This window comes from Oncorhynchus mykiss, chromosome 3 (genome assembly GCF_013265735.2).
Source record: "Oncorhynchus mykiss isolate Arlee chromosome 3, USDA_OmykA_1.1, whole genome shotgun sequence".
NCBI classification, from domain to species: Eukaryota; Metazoa; Chordata; class Actinopteri; order Salmoniformes; family Salmonidae; genus Oncorhynchus; species Oncorhynchus mykiss.
In genome coordinates this window covers 47647979-47668609 of record NC_048567.1, presented here as the reverse complement: position 1 = coordinate 47668609, position 20631 = coordinate 47647979, and the positions used below count along the sequence as shown (strand labels likewise).

At 40.8% G+C, this 20631-nt stretch overlaps 1 protein-coding gene across 6 annotated transcripts in view; it reads right to left on the bottom strand.

Annotated features, from left to right (window-relative positions):
• LOC110520058 (protein TANC1) overlaps nt 1-20631 on the bottom strand; it is a 277467-nt gene that overhangs the window by 56234 nt on the left and 200602 nt on the right. For all 6 annotated transcript variants that reach the window (XM_021597043.2, XM_021597046.2, XM_021597045.2 and 3 more), the window contains 2 exons: nt 3759-3990; nt 1906-2072 (listed from right to left, as the gene is read on the bottom strand). In XM_021597043.2, the coding sequence (XP_021452718.2) occupies nt 1906-2072; nt 3759-3990 (399 nt within the window). The remainder of the gene's footprint in view (nt 1-1905; nt 2073-3758; nt 3991-20631) is intronic.

Genomic DNA, 20631 nt, shown 5'->3' with positions numbered 1-20631 from the left:
ATATGGTTGTCAGTCAGCTGCCACATTATCCCAAGGCCCAGGATTAATCTCAATTGCACTCCTTGCATCCTCTCCCCTCTCCTCCTTCTGCAAACCTATTGGAGGGAAAGCCAGAGGTCCCTCCTATCTGACCTTCTCCTCCAATAGGTTTTGAGAAGGAGGCGAGGAGAGGACGCGAGGAGTATGAAATTGAGATTCTCTGACAGTCTACAGGCTACAGCCTAGCTCTGTCCATTAGACATCAGACTCTGCAAAGAAGTGACACCAGGATCTGCATCTCAAATGGCGCCCTAGTCCCTATGTAGTCAGAGGTCTGGTCAAAAGTAGTGCACTACATAGAGAACAGGGAATTTGGAACACCCAGCTCAGCTCATCTCCTCCATTGGTAGACTCAGTGTCAATTTCAGTCAGTGGCTGTCTGCATGTTCCATTGTCATGCTGTCTTGTTTAACGGGTAACTGTTATTTCTCTCACTCTCTCCACTACTGTTCTCGATGCTCTCTACAGAAATGACACTTTGTAGAGGATAGTGTATGACAACAAGAAACGCTTCGTAAAGCAGTTAATCTTTTACACTTGTCAGGATCTGCCGGTGCTTGTGTCATTCAGTGAGAGAGGTATCAAATACTGATACCCAGACTTACCCATGGAGGTTGTAAAAGTATCTTCAATCCTCTTGAAGCTAGGGGGCACTATTGTTATGTTTGGAAAAATAACTTTCCCAAAGTAAACAGCCTATTTCTCAGGACCAGATGCTAGAATATGCATATAATATATATATATGCATATAAGACAGATTAGGATAGAAAACACTCTAAAGTTTCCAAAACTGTCAAAAGATTGTCTGTGAGTATAACAGAACTGATTTTGCAGGCGAAACCCCGAAAAAAATCAAACCAGGAAGTGGCTTCTATTTTGAAAACTCCATGTTCCATAGACTCCCTTTGATCCATTTAAAGGGATATCAACCAGATTCATTTTCCTATCGCTTCCTCAAGGTGTCAACAGTCTTCAGACATAGTTTCAGGCTTTTATTTTGAGCCAGAAAGATAATATCGCGTCAGGTGGTCACATGAGTTTTGCCCGTGCAACAGAGTTTGGACAGCTATTGTTTTTCCCTCTCCTACTGATAAAGACATTTGCGGTTGATATATTATCAATTATATATTTTTAAAACAACCTGAGGATTGATTATAAAAAACGTTTGACATGTTTCTGTGGACATTACGGATTTTATTTTGAATTTTCGTCTGTGTTGTCGTGACTACTCTTTCCTGTGGATTTCTGAACATAGCGCTCCAAACAAACGGAGGTATTTTGGATATAAAAATAATCTTTATGGAACAAAAGGAACATTGTTGTGTAACTGGGAGTCTCATGAGTGAAAACATCCGAAGATCAAAGGTAAACGATTAATTTGATTGCTTTTCTGATTTTTGTGACCAAGCTACCTGATGCTAAGTGTACATAATGTTTTGTCATGCGATCGATACATTTACACAAACGCTTGGATTGCTTTCGCTGTAAAGCATAATTTCAAAATCTGAGACAACAGGTGGATTAACAAAATGCTAAGCTGTGTTTTGCAATAATACACTTGTGATTTCATGAATATGTATATTTTTTGTAATATTATGTGAATGTGGCGCTATGCTATTCAGCGGTTGTTGATGACAATTATCCCGCTAAAGGGATGAGTAGCGTCAAGAAGTTAATTCACTTGAAATTGGCTAGTTAGCTGTTTTGAAATGGCCCTTGAATACAGCTAAACAGATTACAAAATATCCCTGTCATTAAGTCATACTGTACATTACTTGGACAGTAAAACACCATCTTAAGTTGCAACATTTTGGTAACTTTTCTGTAATCACACACCGTACAGTAGGAGTGTACATGTAGACTCACCAGTAGGTTGACTCGGACAGTTACAACAAGTTTGAGCCAGGAGGGGAACTTGGAGATTATCTTGGTGATGAAGGAGGCAATGGTGTCTCCGTAGTCGGGCTTGTGGAACTCTGCCTCGTTTAGCCCGTCTATCAGTATGATATGGTCTTCTTCTGGAATCTTCCTCTCTAAACACACACGCGCACGTGCGCGCACACACACACACACACGCACGCACGAACACACACACACACACACACACACACACACACACACACACACACACACACACACACACACACACACACACACACACACACACACACACACACACACACACACACACACACACACACACACACACACACACACACACACACACCAGTAGAGAAGACGGTGGAAAGAAACAAATCGACAATTCATAAACTTTTCAGGCCAAGTCGACTGCAGACATGCCATTTTGCCGAGAAGTAGAACATTTTCTTTTGAGTTTGATCTCATAAAATTTAGTGTCAGTAAAAATAAGAACTGAACATACAGCAGAGAAAGAGAGTAAGATAGTTGGACACCACACTTTAAAGAACTACAAAGAACTTTGTATTTAGATAACATCTCTCTGCACTGCAGTTCCTGGTGCATTAACACATCTTAAGAAGGTTTACTCTGGTATTCTCCCACATCTCTACAGCTAGCACAGTAATGAATGAACATGAGTGTGTTTTAGTCCGCAGCTATATCGACAGTGCAGTACGCTAAACTGCTCTGTGGTGAGACCGCAGCGGGGATCTGGGCCATGCTTTCACAGCAGCAGAACGACAGGGCCCTTGTGTGCATCCCAAATGGCACTCTATTTCCTATATAGTGCATTACGTTTGACCATAGGCTACTTGTCAAAAAGTAGTGCACTATATAGGGAATAGAGTGCCATTTGGGACACAACCTTGTGTTCCTCCTCACATCCAGCTTTGCACAGTGATCAGAAACACGCTAAAATATAAATGAGAGGAAAATGTGCAAATTTCAAGTCCAAGTCATCATTGTGATGGAGTGGACAAATCAACACTTCCCCCCCATATCAAGCCCAATCAAACATGGTCATTCATTTCAATAAGGAACAGGGGGCAGTCGTGAGGGGCCCGTCACAGGAGAGCTGCTGCATGCCCTGGCTGCACATTGATCCTCATTCTTTTCCATCTCCATCATTCCAACACTGGGTTTGTATATCTACATCATCTGTTTAGGCTCCTGCAGTAACATATCGATTCACTGCAATGCAGGGAAAATAGTGGGTCGTGTTGTCTTTGCAAAACGGACTTGACCTTGAGATAGTCGTGCTTCTGTCTGTCTATCTCGGGAGAGATGCATCCGTCACCAAGTTTACGTTTTCTTGGAGAGGCACTATTCTTCTGCCCTGACAACAATAACAAAGTAATACTAACCATTTAGTGTAACATCAATTCAAATCAATGTTGTCAAAGCAAAATGCAGAGCTCCTACACTAAGCAATTAACAATGTCCCCACAGACTATGCTCCCTCTGTACAGCCAGCACTTAATACATTTAACACAGGTATTTCAGGTTCTTTGTGTAAGGAATGGAATCAATTTATCTCAGCTGGCTGGAAGAATTGAAAAGCATAGAAAATGGTCTCTGAAGGGACCTTGGGTAGTCGTTTGCGATTTAAGTCACCTAAGCAAACCTGTGGTTAAATTACAGTTATAATACACTTGTCAGAAACCTTTAGCCACTGAAGGCCTAGATTATAGTATGGACTCAATGTGTGCTTTCAAGACATTATTTTGGACCATGAACACCAGTGACAATGAGACAGTCAGATATGAATGAACCTAGGTGTAACTAGTTTAGCATCGTACCCTTGCGGAGGTTGGCCAGTGGCTCCAACACACCCCTGCGGAAGGCTGCCATTGGGTCCTGGACGCAGGAGCGCAGACTGAGCATGCTCTGTAGATAGGAATCCTTCAGCAGCAGCTCTCTATAGGCGGTGAGCTGGTGCGCTCTGCACAGCAGGGCAGCGATACTGTGCACAAACTCTGGGACCAGGCAGGTGTAGGTGTTGTCAGCCTGGCAGTAGTGATATGCAACCACCTGGACAGGAGAGAAAAAAAAAAGAGTACAATTGTTTAGGAACTTTAATGGCTTAAAAATGCATAAGACGTTAACCTTTGTTGTATTACCAAACCATACAACAATATAGACTGTAAGTACCTTACATTGTTGTTGTTTTAAGTCAGCAGAAATCTGCTAAGCTGGCTGTGTGACCTCAAAGTTCTTGCAAAGCCAATAGGCTTGGTGACTAAAAGGCATTAGATGCAATACATAGGGCCCTATAAAATCTGTTATATTTTTGCCTGATTCCCCAACATTACTGTATTTCATATTGATTTCAAATTTTTAGAACCGTTAAGGTATAAAAAAAAAAATACATAAAATAATGAATTTGGCATTACTGCTACTATTAGCCAATAGAAATGCATTGAATAACAGATTCACTACATTGAACAACAGATAGACAAAAAAAAAATCAAAACAAAGTTTGTTCTGATGTCATGGTCCTACAGTGCATTCGGAAAGTATTCAGTCCACCTGTGGTAAATTCAATTGATTGGACATGATTTGGAAAGGCACACACCTGTCTATATAATGTCCCAGAGCAAAATCCAAGCCATGGGGTCGAAGGAATTGTCCGTAGAGCTCTGAGACAGGATTGTGTCGAGGCACAGATCTGGGGAAAGGTACCAAAAAATGCCTGGAGCATTGAAGGTCTCCAAGAACACAATGGCCTCCATCATTCTTAAATGGAAGAAGTTTGGATTCCAAGAGCTGGCCACCAGCTTGTTTTGGAGACTAGTCAGGATCGAGGGATAGATGAACGGAGCAAAGTACAGAGAAATCCTTGATAAAAACATGCTCCAGATCACTCAGGACCTCAGACTGGGGCGAAGGTTCACCTTCCAACAGGACAACCACCCTAAGCACACAGCCAAGACAACACAGGACTGGCTTCAGGACAAGTCTCTGAATGTCTTTGAGTGGCCCAGCCAGAGCCCAGATTTCAACCCGATCGAACATCTCTGGAGAGACCTGAAAACAGCTATGCAGCGACGCTCCCCATCCAACCTGACAGAACTTGAGAGAATCTGCAGAGAAGAATGGGAGAAACTCCCGAAATACATGCGTGCCAAGCTCGTAGCGTCATACCCAAGAAGACATGAGGCTGTAATTGCTGCCAAAGGTGCTTCAACAAAGTACTGAGTAAAGGGTCTGAATACTTATGTAAATGTGATATGTAATGAAATATGCACAAATGGGGTATTGTGTGTAGATTGCTGTAACATAACAAAATGTGGAAAAAGTCAAAGGGTCTGAATACTTTCCGAATGCACAGGATATCTGAGAGATATAAGAAAGATCAGGAAACAATACCTATATTTCTTTACATGTATTTACCCCCTTATTTGAGGCACTAAACTATCTCCATATTTTTTTTAACTGGTACTGGGGACCTTCAGATGAGTCTTGTGAGGCTTAGGGGCTCCATATGAAAAAAAACAGAGAACGCCAGAGTATCCGTGAGAGTCTCAGCTTTCAATAGATTGGTCATAATGTAGATCAAACTGTTTGGACGCTACAGACATTTCGTGAGAAGACACAATTTTGGTCATGGTCTGACAAACACACTCTAGCCACCTTTCACTATCGATGCGGAAGGGCTATATCGGCAGATGTGATGGATTGAGACACAGCCCATGCAAAAAACACATATCACTAGCTTGAACCATACAGATTATGTTAATTAGATTTCCGCGTGGTCGTACGACCTCATCTGAAGACCACTTTTGCGGTCCATTCATGTAACTGCCCACCAGCAAGACACTGTTGTTCGGTAAGCACTCATGTAATTGCAGAGTTTGCAAAACAAAAGACCACTGGATAGATGCAAATAATCATGATATCATTCTGCCAGGTAGGCATAGGCTACTTTGTAGTTAACATTTATTTGGGTAGATTTATGGGAAAGCCTTTCCCATCTCTACCAGTCAACGGTTATCATTAGCATCTACGCGTACTCCCCTTTTATAGGTCCCTAAATACATCAGTTTGGTATATAGACTAAGCCAGCCCTGAACTCATTCCACTTTTGCCATTATACAATGGAACTTGGCGGTGAGAAAATACAGTAGCTATTTGTTAGTATGAAATCAAAGCTGGGACTTGAAGGCATGCCCTTGTATTATGACCTTCATATGCAATTGTCTGACTAACCAACACCCACTAGGCTATAACCCACTCCAGTCCACTTGAGCAGGGTTATATACACTAGGAACGAAACGGAAGCAAACAGGCTGAAACGGATAGGGGTCTATCTGGATTTGTCCAACAATAAATGTTTTCCATTGCAAAACATTTTGATATGTTGTGCACTAATGAATATGACCCAGGTGGCATCCCCTACCCAGACATAGGGGATGATGATGAACTGGTTGAAGCATTGCTCAACGACCTCAACTAACCTCCCCAAATACGGTCTCCCAAGTGGAGCTCTAAAAGTAGGATGTGCTGCCTGTGCCTTGTACTGAACAGGTTCACGGACATCTGACTTGGACAGGGGTTGGCGGGTGGGAGAGGGGCTGTGGGACCCTGTGGATCTGTCTCTCTCTCTCTCTCTCTCTCTCTCTCTCTCTCTGTCCTAATTACAATCAAACCTGGAGGAGCTGACACACTTTACAGGACAGCAGAACATGAGGAGGGTGAAGCAGGTGACTGGCTAGGTGCTACTGCAGAAGGACTCAAGACCTGGAGCCTGTCCCCAGGCACAATGATGAAGACGTCCCAGAGAGGTCAGAGAGACAGTTGGCCCATAACAACACCAGTCTCAGAACCGCACATTCACTATCAGATGAGATATATAGTCTAAATATGTCCCATCCTAATTTCTTGGATGCGACCTGTGAGTAAATCACACCCAAATAGTCTGATTTGAAATGAGAGAAATATAACCCTCACCAACAAATAAAACAAGAGTAAGCACTTTAACTGTAACAAAGTAGTGCTCTCATGATGATCTCTGTCACAGATCTAAATGGCAGAGGAAGTTGGCACACGATTGTGGCCTAGGACGAGGGAAGGAGGACCTTGAAGCGCAGGCCTGGCCGCCGCCATTACGGCTGCTTCCTTTATAATATCCAATGAAATGATCAAATTATTATTGAATCGTCTGCTTGACGGATGGCGTTGTTTCCTGTTTGGACAGACGGGGTTAACAGGGATAGCTTGTCCTACACCTCCTTGGGGGTAAACTTCCTGGCCCAACGCAGCCTTCTGAGAGAGACGGCCAAACTAACATGATGAATCTACAGAGCCTTCACAAGTGGTGGAGAATTCCACTTTTTCACTGGGCATAATAATAAAGCGGCAGAAGCAAGGACCATTGCCAAAGTACTGTTACTAGCTCTGCTGCCAAGACATTTCTCACACTGAGACAATTAAGTCAAACGAGCTGCTACTGACAAAAAAAATCTAAATAATGAAGAGCTGTATCGGAGCAAAAAACCTAGCTTTGCTATCGATATGACATACTGCTGTGAGAGAGACACAATGCCGTTAGACACTGGGTGTGGGGTAAGTAGATGTCCATTGTTGTGGATGGATTAGAATGAAAGAGAGGAGACAGCAGCTTGCTAATCAGAAACTGTTTCACTGTACAGCTACTTTGTAGTAACCTGAGAGGAAGGATGCAGTAGCATTGAGCTACAACGTCTCACAGATGTGGACCATACTGTACATCCCATGCAGACCACTACCTCATCAAAGAGACATGAACATCTGGTGTTTGTCAAGTATTTCTAGGTGATTCTCTGCAGTACAACTGGATGTTTCCAGAGTCGTGATCTACTGTAATTAATTTCCAATTCAGGGACAAAACTTTGAAGTGTGATTGTGCTCATATACGCGAATCAAACGATACCAGTGCCTAATTGCAACTGCAAAAGCATGAAATACTTTGCGGCTGCCTCAGTGAGTGCCCTGGATATGAGGGTGGATTTGAAGAGCGGCACCTCCTTTTCATTTAGCCGTGATGACTGACGATGCAATGTTGCGTGGCAGTCACAACACCACAGGAACGCTCCTTTGAGAGAGGCTGTTGAAAGCAGTTTAGTGCATAATTGGTATGAGGGATTCACAGAGTCTAAACATGTTAAAGGGGCAGTGCAGTCCAAAACTAGATTTTCTAGTTTTTTGTTATGATATTTCCACACTACGAGGTCGAAATAACACTCTGAAGTTGTCAAAATTATGATAATGCCATTTTAATGTAAGAGCCTGTTCAGGTGGGATGGAGTTTTTGGCCCAAAGCATAACACATCTGATCTGATTATCAGATCTGATCTGATTATTCTGACCAATGACCAGTAAGTAATCTTTAATTTGCATACGTATCCTCCTACATTAAAGCAGTTTGTGCATATATTAAGACAAAAACAAATGTGGCTGTTTGTGCACACAAAACATTTTCTTGAGGCAAGCCGAAGTCTACGCCCCTTTGTCGTTGATTGATCAGCCTGAGAACAACATACGGGATCAATAGAAGGAGCAAGTTAGTTGAATTCCCAGCCTTTGATATTATACAACAAACTCTGCAAGACCTTATGCATGTAATTCTGGAGGGCGTAGGCCCATTGGAAATCAAATGTGTTTTGAATCATCTTGTTGTGTCAGGACAGATTGATCTGGACTGAATTCTGCTATTCTTGGTTTCCCTTATTCCCCTCTAGATGTTAGAGATCGGCCATCCCCAATTTATGTTAGTACATTAACGTCAAGTGATGGTAAACTAAAACAGTCCTCTGGGCAAATGCTTGTCCTGCTAAGGATATTGCCATTTGTTTTGGAGAGTTTGGAAGTCAATGCATATATACAACTGATAATTGAGCTAATAGAGATTGTACAGATAGTATTTGCATCTGTTCTTTCCATTGCGACAGTGTCTAGGTTTAAGTTACTCATTGAAAATAATTTGAAGCATTGGAAGGAGCTTTTTCCAGACCGCAATGTTACACCTAAACAGCATTATATGATACATTTGCCATCACAGATAAAGTAATTGAGTCCAATGGTCAGACATACAGTATGTGTATGCGGTTCGAGTCTAAACATTGTTCCTTTAAACAATGGGCTTCCAAGCTCAATTAAAAAAATATTTGCAAGTCTTTGATCAATCAGAACCACATATATGAAAGCTGCCAAAATGTTAACAGTTCAACGCACCCAATTTTTTCAAATGAAAGGGAGATGGGACCTGTATCAGAGGTTAAAGATCTACAATATTTACATGGAAAATGTAGGGATTTCCATGGGTTTCAATGAAGTAAACCATGCTTTATCAGTCAAATGGCTTGTAATAAATTGTAATAAATACATAACTCAGAAGTCCAGGATCTTTGCCAAAGTACTGAATGGTTATATGCCAGAATTTGGACTGGTCAAAAACCTATTTCTTGTTGATTCTAGGCTTTATTGTTTGAAATGTCAACCATGTCAAACTATACGCTTTGATCGAAACGTCATGGCTTATCAAGCTGAGGTCTCACGCCTTGCACAGGCCACTGAGTTAATGGATGCTGAAAAGCTGGTTGATTTGACCTCTTATTACACAATTAGCAACAAGAGCCAAACTTATGTACAAGTCAAATACCATCTTGGGGATGTAATAGAATTGTACAACAGTTCAAATGACTCATATGTATCTGTGTTCCTCAGATATGAAAAGTGTACGGTCTTTGTTCTGTACTGTATTTTGTCTACATGATTACCTTCCTGTGTGTAAGATGACAATAAAACAGTGAATTCCATTTGGTCATTATCTGTTCTTAATATGTGAAGAGATGAAAAGGATAAGATGCTTGAAATAATAAATTCTGACTTTGACAATGCAGTTTAGTACTTGTCAGTGTTGATCAAACAGCTTTATAATTCTTGTAATTCTAGTTTCAAGCACTAAGTTACTCAGAACCAGTAATGCAATCTCAGTAACACGATATATTATCTTATTAAGATAATAATTAAGGACAAAAAAGCTTGAAACAAGTGAAATGCTCTAACATAAAAACTGCCTGGTAAGAAGAAATATGTTGTCAGACAAAAAACAAGCATATATTGCCTTGATTTAAGATATTTAATCTTATTTAGATTTCAATTTTTGCAGGGATTTTTCAATTAAGTGTTTGTTGTCATTCAACAAGAGATGGAGGTCTTTTAAGGGAGCATGAGGGCACACTCATTCGTTTCGCCTAGCTGAGTTCGGCTAGGCGACACCTTACGTAGGCTCTAGAGCAGGGGTGGAGTGGTCTAGAGCACTCCAGTCATTGAGGGCCTGATTGGTGTCACACTTTTTCTCCATCCCTAGCAAACACAGCTGATTAATCAAATTGCATTCTTAGGTGAATATTATGATTAGGTGATTATTGAGTCAGGTGTGTTAGCTGGGGCTGGAGCAAAACTGCGACACCAATCAGGCTCTCGAGGACTGCAATTGCCCACACCTGCTCTAAACAATCCTATCTACAAATCAGGGCTGTGTATGTAAATATATAACAATTTGTTTCAACACTCCCACACAATCAGACTGGGCATTTCAATGGCAAAAGGAGGATCAGGGAAATAAATTATTAACCCTCGGGTGTAGCCACACTACAAAAGTATGTGGACACCTCTTCAAATTAGTGGATTCGGCTATTTCAGCCACACGTGGCTGACAGGTGTATAAAATCGAGCTCACAGCCATGCAATCTCCATAGACAAACATTGGCAGTAGAATGGTCCGTACTGAAGAGCTCAGTGACTTTCAACGTATCACAGTCATAGGATTCCAACAAGTCAGTTCGTCAAATTTCTGCCCTGCTAGAGCTGCCCCAGTCAACTGTTAGTGCTGTTATTGTGAATTGGAAACGCCTAGGAGCAACAACGGCTCAGTAGTGAGTTGCAACACTCACTACCGAGTTCCAAACAGCCTCTTGAAGCAACGTCATCACAAGAACTGTTCGTCGGGAGCATCATGAAATGGGTTTCCATGGCCTAGCAGCCGCACACAAGCCTAAGATCACCATGTGCAATGCCAAGCGTCTGCTGGAGTGGTGTAAAGTTCGCCGCCATTGGACTCTGGAGCAGTGGAAATGCGTTCTCTGGAGTGATGAATCACGCATCCCCGTTCATTTGGAGGATGACAGGAGAACAATACCTGCCTTTGGTGGAGGACGAATAATGGTCTGGGGCTGTTTTTCATGGTTCGGGCTAGGCCCCTTAGATCCAGTAAATGGAAATATTAACGCTACAGCATACAATGACATTCTAGACAATTCTGTGCTTCAACTTTGTGGCAACAGTTTGTGGAAGGCCCTTACCTGTTTCAGCATCATAATGCCCCTGTGCCCAAAGCGAGGTCCATACAGAAATAGTTTGTTGAGATCGGTGTGGAAGAACTTAACTGGACTGGCCTGGGGTTGACCTCAACCCCCTGGACAGCTTTGGGATGAATTGTTATGACGACTGCAAGCCAGACTCAATCGCCTAACATTAGTGCCCGACTTTACTAATACTCTTGTGGCTGAATGGAGACTCACCTTTCCATAGAGGGGTCATATTCGTGTGTAGCCCAAACTGTTCGCTACAGACAGAAGATGGCAGATTGGCTGTACCAATTTTAGACGAGTCTCTAGACACTTGTGGGCGTCCTGGAACAAAACAACATGTACGTGTTCAGGAGAGTCTCATCTTTCCATCGGGGGGATCATAAGAGTTTGTAGGCCAAATCGTTCAGACGTTATAGACGTTTTCGTGAGAAGACACATTTTCGGGATGTCTCATGGTCTGAAAAACACCGCTCCAGCTCTGCCATCTTTCACCGCGGAAACGGAAGGACAGTGGATTGAGATGCATCCAATGCAAAAAAAACTGCTAATTCGATTTTCACGGCCCGCGGAACCCCTCTATGGGGTTAAACATATATTTTGAGTTATTTTCATTAAATAAACACACACACTGATTTATTAGACATACAGTAAATTAAAAAGACTGCATGGGGGCTTTCAAGATGTTCAAATTCAGTGGCACGTGGCTCCTAGAGGCTGCCTATTCCCTATAGCAGTGGCTTGCTGTTGTCATTTTTATAATTTAGCAGACACTCAGGAGCAATTAGTGTTATGTGCCTTGCTTAATGGCAAATTGACAGATTTGACAAATTCATCTAGTTGGCTTGGGGATTCAAACCAGTGTTACTGGCACAACGTTCTTAACCGCTAAGCTACCTGCTGCCTTGTCATCTCACGTTATACTATCCTGTGTTAGTGCCGCACTGATTCAATGCATCCAGTGCAGGAGAGGAAGGTCATTATGATGCCAAGGAGTGTTAAAAACATGTGTTATTGAAATAACAGTCAAGAAAACAGGGCACTCTGAAGCTGAACCATTCATGTGATGTAACAGCACTAGGGACAAGGGTGAATGAAACGGCTTGGAATGTTTTAGTCATATTTCATTATTTCTAAAAGTTATACAGTAATGTTTGTAAATGGCAAGCTAAGCTGCAAGGTGGATGTGGCGTATCTTTTTTCTCAAAACAACAGAAGCTAAATGACAGATGGACATTTCAAAAGTGGGAAGGGGAACTCTGTGAAATAGAAATAGATGGTGAATACTGAATAAAAAAGCTGTAATCACTTATAAACCTCAGCAGGGTAACTCAAAGCATAGCCGCGGGGAAGAAGTTTGGGGTTAGGGGGTGCTGCGATGTCTTTCTCCAATGGGGGGGGGGGGTTGCCCATGCTGCATATTGGTTCAGGATTATTAAATGCCCGGTGCACTACTTTTGTGAATAATTAGCATCAGTCAAAGGTTTGGGCACATCTACTCATTCCAGAGATGTTTTTTATCTTTACATATTCTACATTGTAGAATAATAGCGAAGACATCAAAACTATGAAATAACACATGGAATCATGTAGTAACCAAAAAAGTGTTAAACTAATCAAAATATATTTTATATTTGAGATTCTTCAAAGTAGCCTTTGCCTTGATGATAGCTTTTGTACACTCTTGGCATTCTAACAACCAGCTTCATGAGATAGTCACCTGGAATGCATTTCAATTAAAAGGTTTGCCTTGTTAAAAGTACATTTGTGAAGTTTCTTTAGTTTCTCTTTGCTTATTTGAGCAGTTCTTGCCATAATATGGACTTGGGTCTTTTACCAAATAGGGTTGGTTATCTTCTGTATACCACATCAAACTTGTCAAAAGACAACTGATTGGCTCAAACGCCTTAAGAAGCAAAGAAATTCCACAAATTAACTTTGTAAACATTTCAAAAAACATAATTTCGCTTTGACAAATGACTGGTACTGTATGTGTGTGCGTGTGTAGTGAATGTGTGGGTTTTGTGTGAGTGTCAGTGTATATAGTGTGTATATACAGAATAGTCTTATGAGTGTGCATAGAGTCAATGCAAGATAGGGTCAGTGCAGATAGTACAGGTAACTATTAATTAACTACAGTATTTAGCAGACTTATGGCTATATATCAGTCTTATGGCTTGGGGGTAGAAGCGGTCTCGAAGCCTGTTTGTCCCAGAGCCGATGCTCCGGTACCGTTTGCCGGATGGTAGCAGAGTTAACAGTCTATGGCTTGGGTGGCTGGAGTTTTTGGCACCACCTGACATAGAGGTCCTAGATTGTACAGAGTTCGGCCCAGTGATGTACGATATGGCCAAAATATCATATCATGGTATTTTTCAAAATTTTGATGGTATGACGGTATTTGATGTTTTTGATTTATAAAAGTTCTACATTTGCTTAATGATTAGTGTGTGACCGTAGGGTGGCAACACATATATTCTAAATTATTTCAATGGGTCTTTCTCCATTCTGATTGTTTTATACTGTTAAATTCAACTTCAACCTAAAATTGAAGTTGAATTGCGTCGCTCCACAGCTATTTTCAGGTCTCTCCAGAGATGTTTGATCGGGTTCAAGTCCGGGCTCTGGCTGGCCCACTCAAGGTCATTCAGAGACTTGTCCCGAAGCCACACCTGTGTTGTCTTGGCTGTGTGCTTAGGGTGGTTATCCTGTTGGAAGGTGAACCTTTCCCCCAGTCTGAGGTCCTGAGCGATCTGGAGCAGGTTTAAATCAAGCATCTCTCTGTACTTTGCTCCGTTCATCTTTCCCCTCGAACCTGACTAGTCTCCCAGTCCCTGGCGCTGAAAATCACCCCAACAGCATGATGCTGCCACCACCATGCTTCACCGTAGGGTGGACTTCAATCATGTTGTAGAAACATCTCAAGATTGATCAATGGGAACAGGATGCACCTAAACTCGATTTCGAGTCTCATACCAAAGGGTCTAAATACTTAAGTAAATAAGGTATTTTTTAATTATTTTTTATAAATTTGCAGAAATGTCTAAAAACCTGTTTAAGCTTTGTGTTCATGGGGTATTGTGTGTCAATTGATGAGGAAAAAACATATTTAATCCATTTTAGAATAAGGCTGTAATGTAAGAAAATGTGGAAAACTAGAAGAGGTCTGAATATTTTCCGAATGCACTGTAAATAAACCGATTAATAAGCCATTCTGTATTGACAAGTCACCTCAGGTTGTAGGAAGCTGCTATATTCATGTTGTGAACTGTGAGCCACAGCCATTTGGACAATTTACCCAACCTGAGGTCTTTCTGACCATACTTCTAACATGTTACCCTGGCAACACTGATGTTGTCCCAAATGGCACACTATTTCCCTTTATTGTGCATAAGACGCTCGTCAAAAGTAGCGCACCATATAGGGAATAGGGTGCCATTTGGGACGCAGCCAGAGACGAGTCCTAGGGGAGTCTGGCCCGACACATCATTTGCCTATCTCTGTGAGTGACAGAAGTGTGCAGTAGCAATCACAACATGTTAAGGATCCAGAATGAGCTTCTCACTCTCTCCCTCTCCATTGTATTGGAGCTGCCAAGGTGAAAATTGGGCCTGAGTGACTTCGCATTGGATTTTAAGTCCATTTGATGAGGGAGAATCAAGAGGAATGATTATTTAACTAAGCTCAGAGCTCGCTGCAAATCAAACGGGCCTATGATGTGAGAATTCATTTAATGGGGACTCTGTGTGATTGTCTTCAATAAACATCCAGGACCCCAGGGACATGTTTTAATTAACTTGCTTCAGATACAAATAAATTAATGTAAACAAACATAAATCAACTGAGTGCCGCACGGTCTGTTATGTTTTTTGACAAAACCTCATGAATACTAAAGGAAACCCAGCCTCGATATGAAAGGACATGATTCAGGGAGGCGCCACAGCCTCCCTCCCCAATCTACTGTGGGATGAAATGAAGGACAGAAGAAGTAGACAGAGAGAAGAGAATACGTGCATCTGTAAAACTGATGAAATGATGAAAACATCAGTAGCCAAAACATCATAATAAGTACCAAGTGGCCTTTATAAATAGTGAAAAGCAATAATGGCATTATAACGAATATAACTGTCAATTTGAACATTTTATTACATTTTTTATCAAAATGCCTTCGGGAACATGTGAACTTTCATGTGCCTTCAAAATAAACATGTATGCCATCTGTAAATACAAATAAAATAGTTAAATTGTGAGCCTTGTTGGTTAATCTGCGGAAAAAGACATGGACCTTCCCGCTAGCCATGATTAGCTGAGATAATGGATGGGCTGGACATGCCTAGAAATGAGTTTGGATTGGTCTGCCATATAGAATGTTTCTGTCTATGTGAAATATATAACGTTGGACTGCCCTCAACAACATGGACTGCACTAAACAACATTACTGCCCTGAATTTTAGCAGGCGCTATAGACAAAGATCAGTGGGGAAAATGTATTATGGACTACTACTAGGATCAGTGTGAACCAGAGTGACTTGACACAACGTGTCTCGACATGTACAGAGCATTTGGAAAGTATTCAGACTCCTTGACTATTTCCACATTTTGTTACTTTACAGCCTTATCCTAAAGTCGATTCAATTGTTATTTTTCCCCCTCATCAATCTACACACAATACCCTCTAATGACAAACCAAAATAAGATTTCACATTTTTGCAAATGTATTAAAAAGTACTTACATAAGTATTCAGACCCATTAATCACTTCTTTGTTGAAGTACCTTTGGCAGCGATTACAGCCTTGATTCTGGGTTCTGGATGGGCCACTCAAGGACATTCAGAGACTTGTATAGAAGCCACTCCTGCATTGTCTTGGCTGTGTGCTTAGGGTTGTTGTCCTGTTGGAAGGTGAACCTTTGCCCCAGTCTGAGGTCCTGAGTGATCTGGAGCAGGTTTCAATGATATCGCTGTACTTTGCTCAATTAATCTTTCCCTCAAGCCTGACTAGGCTCTTAGTCCCTGCCGCTACATCCCAACAGCATGATGCTTCCACCACCATGCTTCATTCGTAGGGATGGTGCCAGGTTTCCTCCAGACGTGACACTTGGCATTTAGGCCAAAGATTTAAATCTTGGTTTCATCAGACCAGAGAATCTTGTTTCTCATGGTCTGAGAGTCATCTAGGTGACTTTTAGCAAACTCCAAGCGAGCTGTAATGTGCTTTTTACTGAGGAGTGGCTTCCATCTGGCCACTCTACCAATAAGGCCTGATTGGTGGAGAGCTGCAGAGAACTCCCTCGGGTTCTCCCTGACCAAGGCCCTTCTTCGAGTCTCATAACAAAGGGTCTAAATATTTATGTAAATAAGATATATATAAATACATTAATTGTAATTGTTTTTTTTGTTGCAAAAATGTCTAAAAACCTGTTTTCGTTTTGTCATTATAGGGTATTGTGTGTAGATTTAATCAATTTTAGATTAAGGCTGTAGCGTAACAAAATGTGGAAAAAGTGAAGGGGTCTGAATACATTACGAATGCACTGTACATGTCTAGACAATAGTTACCCATCCACTTAGGTAGATGTGGCTGGTGGGTGGTTGTCACATTTCTTTCACATGACCCATCAATTTAGACAAGTGTGTCTGAGTAAGAATAATCTAATATTTATACAATATTTTTATCTCAACACTATTTTTGATATTGCTACTATGCAAATATGCAAGTAACTGTACTGTATACACCTTCTGTATCTTCTGCATGTGACAAATACAATTTGATTTTACTTGATATAGTGTGTTTACCAGAGACGGTAATGTGAAGAACAACATGACCACATGTTGAAGAACAACACCAAAGTCAGATTAGGATATAGATTAAGTGTATTTTTACTACTACTTTTTGCTATTACTTTTACCACTTTTAGACTTGAAATCTTTGGTTATTTACTACACTACTCACTCTGTTTGGCACATGGCCTCACAAGTGAATCCTTAAAGAGGTGGGTGGGGCTAAGTCTTAAGAGGGTGTGAACGATGCTGAATGGTGTAGACAAAGAAGAGCTCTTCAGTAAAGTAGGTATACCACAATATTCTAGGACCATTTTCTCAAAAGTGGGGTTACAAGTTTATCAACTTTCAAAGCAGAATTACTTTCCCATTGTTCCTCAACTGTAGTGTATGATATACAATTTTCTAGCTCCGAGTCTCTCCTTTTATCCAATGTAAAAAACACAATTTCAAATTTTGCTATATAAGACCAAATTGAGGCAGTGAGTCAAATGTTTTGTCAGCTCGTGCTTATATTGTGTGCATCTTTACACAACGGCATCAGTTGGATTTCAGTTGTTCATGGTGCCGGCCTGATTAGTTTTCTTTGCAAGCAAATTGTTCACCAATGACAGTGAAGTTAGGAAATTGTTCATGGTGACATTTCTCCCCTTGCCAACGTGAGGTTCCACAAGCCCCATCACCACATTCTCTGACTCTCGATCACTTGCTGCCTGATGTGGATATTTTCACAGATATTGAAAGCCGCTCAGCATGTAAAATGACGCACGTTCTCACTGTGTAGCATACTCCAAATAGCCCGGAGGAGATTGATAAGACTGCTTTGATTCAGTGGACTGATATAGGGTGCACACAGTGCCTCCAGAAAGTATTCATACCCCTTCAATTATTCCACAGCCTGAATTCACAATGTATTAGATCGTTTTCCCCCCATCTACACACAACACCCCATTATGAGAAAGTAATAACATGTTTGTAAAAATGTTTGCAAATTTATTGAAAATGAAATACAGAAATAACAAATTTTCATAAGTATTCACACCCCTGAGTCAATACTTTGTAGAAGCACCTTTGGCAGCGATTACAGCTGTGAGTTTTTCAAGGTAGGTCTCTACGAGCTTTCCAGACTTGGATTGTGCAACATTTGCCCATTAGTCAAAATTCTTCAAGTTATGTCAAATTGGTTGTTGATCATTGCTAGACAACCATTTTCAGGTCTTGCTATAGATTTTCAAGAAGATTTAAGTCAAAACTGTAAATTGGCTATTCAGTAACATTCACTGTCTTCTTGGTAAGCAACTCCAGTGTAGACTTGGCCTTGTGTTTTAGGTTATTCTCATGCTGAAAGGTGAATTAATCTCCCAGTGTCTGGTGGCAAGCCGAATTAACCAGGGTTTCCTCTAGAGTTTTGCCGGTGCTTGGCTCCATTCTATTTATATTTTATCCTGAAAAACTCCCCAGTCCTTAACGATTACAAGCATAACATTTATGCAGCCACCACTACGCTTGCAAATACGGAGAGTGGCAATGTGTTGTATTGTATTTGCCCCAAACATATCACTTGGTTCTATTCAGGAAAATATTTTCACTCTGTCAATTAGATTAGTATTGTGGAGTAAACTACAATGTTGTTGATCCATCCTCAGTTTTCAACTATCACAGCCATTAAACTCTGTAACTGTTTTAAAGTCGCCATTGGCCTCATGGTGAAATCCCTGAGCAGTTTCCTTCCTCTCCGGCAACTGAGTTAGGAAGGACGCCTGTATCTTTGTAGTGACTTGGTGTATTGATACACTATCCAATGTGTAATTAATAACCACCGTGATCAAGGGGATATTCAAGGTCTGCTTTTTTTACCCATCTACTGTACTAATGGGTGCCCTTCTTTGCGAGGCATTGGAAAACATCCCTGGTGTTTGTTGTTGAATCTGTGTTTGAAATTCACTGCTCTCCTGCGGGACCTTACATATAATTGCATGTGTGGAGTAGAGATGAGGTAGTCATTCAAAATCATGTAAAAAACTATTATTGCACACAGAGTGCAACTTATGTGACTTGTTAACACTAAAACCGCCATAGGTCAACGGCTACTGATGTTTGATTTGTAAATAAAACATAAAGGCAAAAGAAAAAGCTACCTCCTGCACCTTCCCTGACTTTTACTAAATGTTTGCATTTTACATTGCTCAGTTGTCAGAATCTTTAAATGCCAAACTGAAAAGTATTTAGAGCTCTTTTACCTGTTGTTTCCACACCTAGTACCACCTTAATGGGCCAAGACAAATGCGCTGTAGGATGTTGGTACCAAGCCAGGCGCTAATGCGCCTCTCTCGCCTCACTGAATGACAAATGGATGAATGTGAATGTGCAGGTTACTTCACAATTTGATTTAAATTAGGCCTAGCTGAATGACAAGGAAGGTGAAGAGGTTGATTTAATTTAGAAAGACAATAGTGTAATGATGAGTTTGTTATGCCTATTTGTCAGCTTTGGCGCTCATGTTTATAGCAAATAATTTGACTTGCGGGTTGATATATTTTCCTTTTGTTTGACTTTGTAAAAATAAGCTGATATGGGATTGTTTTATTTACTATAACTATGTGTTGCAGTAGGCCTTTAGAATAACGCAAAACATATCTTGACTCTATCCTAATTGATGAGAAGGGACTTGAAGGGAAGCAAACGATGCCAGCAAACGATGCCAGCCCACTGAATGAATGACAAATGGATGAAAGGACATAATTGTGCATGGTAAGGAGGGAGAAGATATTGATTTAATTATGAACAACAATAGTATAATGATGAGTTTGTGTTATACCTATTTATCATCGTTGGTGCACATGTTAGTAACTTGAACACGCACCTTGCGGGTTGATACCATTCTGTTTTAAGTTTTACTTTGTAAAAATAAGCCGTTATGGGACAGTTTTTAATCACATTTATTGTAAGGGAAACGAAAACATGCTACGAAAACATTCAGTAGGCCTTTAGAATAATGCAAAACATATCCTTGACTATCCAAGTTGATGAGCGCAGGGAAGCAAACAATGTCAGTCAGCCAGCACAGCGGCCCATCGAAACTACACCTAAACTAATTTCACACATAAGAGTTAGAATATAGACTAGATTAAATTGACAATAGTCTAATGAGTGACAATATTATCAGTTGTCAAATTGTACATGAAGAGATGGGCATAGCTTGGAAATGACAGATGCAAGGAAAGGATCATCAGTTAATCAAATCGTCCTTCAGAGTCACATGCAGGTAAAACATTTTGATTTCTATATAGTATCAAAAAGAGCATATTCTGCAGTTTCTATGACACTTACATTTGTCAAATAACTCTCAAAATTCAGAGGTGCAATTCTATTTCCAAATGTCACTTTTTCCATCTGCACAATCCATGTGTTCAGCAAATTACCAAATTCACTATTCTGTTTTCTTTTAAATACATGTTCTTATTTCCGCAATGTTTCTTTAGACCTGACAAAACTAAATTATTACGGAAGTCTTTGTGATGGACGAACTAGTGGTTTTTCGT